This window comes from Brassica napus, chromosome A10 (genome assembly GCF_020379485.1).
Source record: "Brassica napus cultivar Da-Ae chromosome A10, Da-Ae, whole genome shotgun sequence".
NCBI lineage: Eukaryota > Viridiplantae > Streptophyta > Magnoliopsida > Brassicales > Brassicaceae > Brassica > Brassica napus.
Window position 1 is genome coordinate 7,078,112 of NC_063443.1, and position 6,460 is coordinate 7,084,571.

General features: G+C 36.1%; 1 protein-coding gene across 1 annotated transcript; it reads right to left on the minus strand.

Annotated features, from left to right (window-relative positions):
- Nucleotides 1-389: 389 nt before the first annotated feature.
- On the minus strand, nt 390-4,194 carry LOC106403535 (putative U-box domain-containing protein 53). The gene is made up of 10 exons (XM_048742125.1): nt 4,057-4,194; nt 3,424-3,705; nt 3,227-3,351; nt 3,021-3,142; nt 2,730-2,920; nt 2,369-2,643; nt 2,178-2,276; nt 1,695-2,078; nt 819-1,583; nt 390-566 (listed from the first exon to the last, which is right to left on the minus strand). The coding sequence occupies exons 2-10, from the start codon at nt 3,662-3,664 to the stop codon at nt 390-392; spliced, it is 2,379 nt and encodes a 792-aa protein (XP_048598082.1). The 5' UTR covers nt 3,665-3,705; nt 4,057-4,194.
- Between the last annotated feature and the right edge of the window lie 2,266 nt (nt 4,195-6,460).

A 6,460-nucleotide genomic window follows, 5' to 3' on the forward strand; every position in this document is an offset into this window, starting at 1 on the left:
GGTTTCGAGAAAGGCGTGGCGTGGGTTACAGTTTTCATCTTGTTTCACTTTTTAATCTTTATTTCCAACTTTAACCACACCGCATATAGGATATAGCTTAAACACGTGCTCTTTGGAAACTTGCGACACTTCGATAATCATAAATCATGTATCAATATATATGGTTACGTTTAATTCTTTAGAGACTGATAGGTGTAATCTTGTATGAAGTTATGGGAGAAATGAAATGATGTTGAACCGAAAGCATCGCAAAAAAGCAGATAAGAAGCAAGATAGAAGGCTATGAGAACACCAGTCCGTTGATAGAGGCTTATAAACGCTAGATATGCAGTTTCAGAAAAGAGGAGACACCAAAACGAAGCGTGCACTTTTGTTTGCCTTACTGTTTACTACGTACGTCTCCACTCAACAATGGCTGCATAAAGAGTGTGATTGGGCAAAAGGTTAATGTTTTGTAACGGCAAATTAGTCACCGGCGAGGTACGGTGGTCCGCCATCCATTCTTCTATGGCTCGCCGGTCATAGGTATAACCATCAGACGCAACACATGGCTCATTCATCACATCCTGCAACCAGGGGCGTCCCTGAGATGTTGGGGGCCTAAAACAATTTAGTAAGAGTTTTATAAATTTTTTTTTTTTACAAATTTAGGAGCCCCTTCTTATGTAAATTTTTTAAAAAAATTTGGGGGCCCTAAGCCGGTGTTTCAGTCCGCTGTGCCCAGGACCGCCCCTGCCTGCAACACATAAAAGCATTCTTCTCTAAGCTAACCTAACTTCTGTCGCAAGAAATAGGTTTCGTAATGAACAAGTTATTACCTTAAGTAATGGGCAGAGGAAATGGCTTGGAGTTGGCTTGGTTGCAGAGGAAATCAAGTTTCTTGCATTTTCAGCAACCTTGTTCAAGCTCTCCAACGTTGGAAGAATCTGATTTTCAAGATCAGGCCTGTCTTTAGCACGGATCTCTGTACAATAGAGGGCTAAAGCAGCTAATTTCCGGGTTTCTTCCATTGGCCAATCACCAGCCTTTTTATCAAGAATCTTTATCAACTCCTCGTCGTCATTGTTCTCCATGGCCATTTCTACTTTATACGTCAGCGCTATAGCCGGGAGAGCGGTAAGAAGCTGCAGTATGATCATTCCGAACGCATAAACGTCTGATTTGGGAGATAACCTCCCGGTTCGTTGATATTCAGGATCGATATAGCATAGTGTTCCCACGGGACTTGTCTGTTTGTACGTTGTGAATTGTGTTAATAAAGGGTCGACTTGGATCATTGTGGAGATGCCCACGTCTCCTACTTTGCTGACAAATTTTTGATCAAGCAAGATGTTGGCTGGTTTAAGATCACGGTGGATGATTGGTTTCGGCTTCGATTTGTGGAGGAAAACTAGCGCTGATGCGACTTCCCAAGCTATCCTGAACCGGACGAACCACGGGATTGGTAGACTATTGTTGACTCTGAACAGTCTATCTTCCAAGCTACCATTTTCCATGTACTCGTAGACTAGGGCACCCTGCTCTGGACATGCACCTAGTAGGAGAACCAAGTGTGGATGCCTGATTTTTCCCAAGATTTCGAGCTAATAACAGATAATAAAAATGTCTAAGGTTTTTTTTTTTTTTTTTTTTTAGAAAGAAAGATCATGAAAACTTCAATCAAGAAAAACGCTTAGGCTAGGCTGTCTCCATACCTCTTGATCGAATTGCTTGGATAGATTACTTTCCGGAGAATGCAAAACTTTGACAGCAGCGATTGTATGATGCAGATTGCATTTGTAAACATCCCCGTAGGCTCCCATTCCAATCTTTAAATCTTTAGAGAATGATGAAGTTGCTGTTTTGATTTCTTCCCAAGTGAACTCTTGGTATTGCAGCTTAGGAGCCACAAGGGAACTTTCTTTAAGCTGCTCCTTCTCTTTGGCTTCACTGGTGGCTTTCATCTCGGCTTCTCTTCTGTGTGCGACATCTCTGGCTTCCCTTCTCATCTGCTCAAACGTCGGTGTTTCCTTTTCTTCTAGACCCTTTGTTACATGTTCCTTAAGCGTTAATTCTTCAAACTCATGAAGCTCATTCAGCTGACACACATAAAGGTGGCAAATATATCAAACACAAGCCAATATATAGCTAAGAAGCTTCATCAAATAAAAATTTTCCAATTATTTATAGAAACGGACCTTGCGAGAAGCATCCAAGGCTTCTACTTGAGCCAGTTCATACATTCCTTGAGCCCGTCTAAGTTCATCCCTCAGCTTTCTAATTTCTTGGAACGTGTCCTTAAATCAACGAAAACATCTCTCATTTCCAACTGCTTTCGAGTTCAAAAGGAGGTTTAAGAAAATTTATAATGGAACCTTAATGTACTTACCTGGTTGTCTGTGAAATAATCTTCGCTTTGAGTAACATTATCGTTGCTAGACATATAACTCCGAGGAGGATTCCAAGAAACAGTATGCGATGTTTCAGGGCTACTTCTCTTGCTAACTTCCTCTTCAGCATCCGAAAACATGCTTGCAGTTCCATATGAGTCAACAGAACTAGTTTCCATACGAACAGAAACCCCTCTTACTATTGTCGGGAGATGTTGCAATCTCTTGTCGGACATAGCAAGAGATTTGGATTTCGGTGCATTTGACATTGCATCTAAAGAATGTACATAAGAAAACTTAGACTCATATGAATCATACGTTAGTTTGTAGACTAGTTAAAGATTGATGAAAGCCCCAAACCTGAGGTATGTCCTGAACCAGAAGAACAACTAGATGTATCGGTTCTCTCACTACCAGAATCTGTTATAGTTTCATTCATCTGCACATCTGACGACGACTGTTTCGAAATAATGTAGACTCCTTTTGAGACAACATAGATTGTGCAAAGGTTTGACACATAGGCTGCTATTTTCGCGGTAACATCACGATTCCTATATATGCAATATTGTCTCAACGCATAAACTCATCAAGAACTTCAATTACATATATAATCAAACGGTCAAACCAAACACATAACGTTTCAAGCCGTACCCATACAAGCCAACATGAGATGAGCGTCCAACGACAAGCCTGCTTATCAAATGTTTACTAACCTCTCTGGTTATCGCCACTGCAACGCTATTTGATTCAAGTACTTGAAGTTCTACAGCAACCTATGTGAACAAGATTCAGAAAAAAAAAACTCTTTAAATAGCTGTAAGATATATTATGATAAAAGAAGACCAAGAAAGACAAACCTTTTTCCGCTCGCACATCCTTTTGTAAGGTTTAAGAAGAGTTTCTTTAGTCTCATCCATCACTTGTCGTCTATAAGTAGCCGCCACATCTTCTGGCGCCTCAGAGATAGAGACTATCTTTCCAGCTTAGGAAGGAAGTATAAACCCGTATCAGGGCTATTAAGTCTCAGGTAGAGAAGAAATACTTTGGAACTTACAAGGTGTAGGTACAGAAGTAATCTTTAAATGGACATGAATCAGCTTGAACACAACGTTTTTGTCAGAAGAGAACTTTTCGACCGCCCACTTAACTATTTTCTTGCTTTTGCTGCTCCCACTAATAGCGATCGCAATGGTCGTCGATTGATAAGGAGACGCTACATCAGAGCCGGCCTTCGTAGGAAGCTGGTCCAGCACCGGCTTGGGTTCCAGATACGACTTTTTGAAAAAGAAGTCCATTTAAGCTGCTTGGCTTTCCTCCAACCAAATGAGATACTAAACTGTGTCCAAAGCCATTTAAGGAGATCAAATTAAGATCATTGAGTCAAACCAAAATGAGGAAACCAAGGAACAGAAGACAAAATGATATCACATTTTGATGAAATAATGACTGTAAAGCTTCTGACCAGATGGTGATTTCAAACAGATAGATCATGGATCAAGAAGACGCTTTGGTATCACAAATTTATACATTCCAAAAGTCTTACTTCGATGGACAACTAGACAACGCAACTGGAGACAAATTTAAAAAATCAAGCCTAATAACTAGGAAACATTTTCAAAACACGAAATGTATGATCTGAGATCATATACTCTAATACACCTGAAAAGGAATCACAAGTTTTACATACCTGATCAATAAAAGATGTAGCTATGATGCTTGTACCCAAAGAGAAGAAGTTGTTGCAGACACTCTCATTTTGATATCTTGAAGCCAAATAAGCGATTGAATCTTGTATTCTCAAAGAGGCAACGCAAAGAGAAGCCACATTCGTGCTCCAAGTTTCAGAGACAACGAAGTCCTTTAAATAAACCATCGAGTCTTTGATAAAAAAATAAATAAATAAAGACAACTAAGTAACGACTCAAAATAAATAAATAAACCATCGAGTCTTATAAAGTTTTTATATTATTATTATTATTATTAATATAAAATAAGACAACTAAGTAACGACCATCGAGTCTTATAAAGTTTCTATATTATTATTATTATTATTACTATAAAATAAGACAACTAAGTAACGACTCTTGAATCTTGATATTTACCCTGTCTCTCTTGCTCTCGCAAGAATTTTCCTTCATTAATTAGTTATCAAATTATTATTGTTTTCCTTAACTTCAAGGGGTTTTATTCAATTTACCGGTCATATTGTCAACACGAAAGTGAGCTTATTTTGTTTTTAAAATTATATGCATTCCTTGACGATGTTATGAAGGGACAATTTGCTACCTAATAAGTTTTAGGTTTGGAAAGTGTCTCTTTTAAAAGCTAATTTCTTTTTTCGTGAACAGCCGGAAATATCTGTCATAATATGAATAAGAAGCATCAAATCTTTAAAATTTTATAAATGAAATAAATTTTCCTAGTTCAAAAATATACATCGTTTCACATCATTGTCTATGACATGCTGTTCCATGAATAAAATATTCTCAGAATTGCTATTGAGTAAATTTGTTAAAAATATTCTAGACAAAATAGTGCGGATATCTTATTTTATAGGTTTTTGTGTCGGTTGGAAGAATCTGCGATGGACGGCTAGAGAATATAGAGTAGGCGGGCCGGATGAAATATTTGTTTTTATGGCATGGGGTACCATTTTTTCTTTATAAGTCATATTATCCATTTTCTGGTAACTAATGTTTTTCCCACCAGAAGTAGAGATGTATTGTATTGCAGACGCCTCTTTGGAAGTTTCCAACTGAAAAGGTGATATAGGTGTTGGGTTTCTCCTAGTGGGGAAATCCAAAGGCGTGATTGTGGTGAAAATGAGAAGTTAATCTAAAAAATCAAAGTGATCATTTTAGAAACTCATTTTGAACATTTTGATGCTCTAGATAACACAATCACATATTTTAAGTTTGAGCTAATGATATTTATCCATGAGATAGTATCGGGTTTTGGTGGGTTAGTGAGACATTATATAAGTCTTTTGACCTAATTTTGTGGTAAGCTAAGCCAAGGGTGTTCCTGAGCACAGTTGGATGAAACTTGGGTCTAGGGCCCCCACTTGTTTAAAACCCCAAATGTTTAAAACAAAATTTATATATCTAAAAACAAAAAAAATACATAATAATAAAAATTCATTTATATCATTAGAATTGTACTTGACATAGATATATTTAATTTTATATAAACTTTTATTGTTTTCCTTCCTATACTTACCCTAACTTAAATTTTTTTTTGATTTAGTGTGAATTTAGTGAAAACGAAATTTGAGAAGAAGTTCAGTAATATGTTTGTAACCTGACGACACCGACAACGTTGTAATCATCACATACGATACATGAGAAGGAAGATACCCCTTGCTATAGCTTCTTGGAGAATTTTTACCATGAAATAGAACACCATCCGTTATTAGTTTGAATCCTGATCCACTTGCTGGTACAGAGAACAATCAAACTTAGTTGGCTGTGATAAATAAAAGAAACAATGACATAGATCATTTACACAAAGCAAAATAAATTGCATAAATAGTAGAATATATAAATCATGTAAAATTGTATATAGTATTCAATTGGATAAAAAATTGCCAACTGAAAAGTAATCTCGCACTTTTAAAGCGCATATCAAAATGTATTATTATTTTAAATTCAAAACATAATTTCGTTACAGTTTTTAAAATTTTGCTATCGAGTCCACAAAATATTTCTAACCTCAATAATAAAATGAGGTATGATTATAAAATATCCAGTAAGAGTGCTCAATACCGTCCACTTACAACTTGAAATAATAAAAAAATCTTGTCAAACCATAAATTTGTACTAACAACTTATCAAATCTGTTTTAGTTCTTATATTTAGTCAATTTCATTTATTTAGCAATTTTAATTTTACTTAAAGGGTGTAAGTAGAAAATTAATTTATAATGACTGTTAACATTTTAGATCCTAATTCTATTGATTTACAGATTCTGGAATTCTTTTTAATATCTCAGGTTATTGATTTTACGATTTCATAATCTCCTAAAAATTAGTTGTAAAGTAATTTCACACACTTTGCTTATGTATCCTCTATACAATCATTTTTACTAAAAAA

What these genes read in the sequence shown, in the direction of transcription:
- LOC106403535 (XM_048742125.1), bottom strand. Translation starts at nt 3,664, where the DNA reads ATGGACTTCTTTTTCAAAAAGTCGTATCTGGAACCCAAGCCGGTGCTG. An exon ending in GGATGTGCGAGCGGAAAAAG is followed by an intron (nt 3,143 to 3,226) that starts GTTTGTCTTTCT and finishes TTGTTCACATAG; the next exon opens with GTTGCTGTAGAACTTCAAGT. An exon ending in TCTCATGTTGGCTTGTATGG is followed by an intron (nt 2,921 to 3,020) that starts GTACGGCTTGAA and finishes TTGCATATATAG; the next exon opens with GAATCGTGATGTTACCGCGA.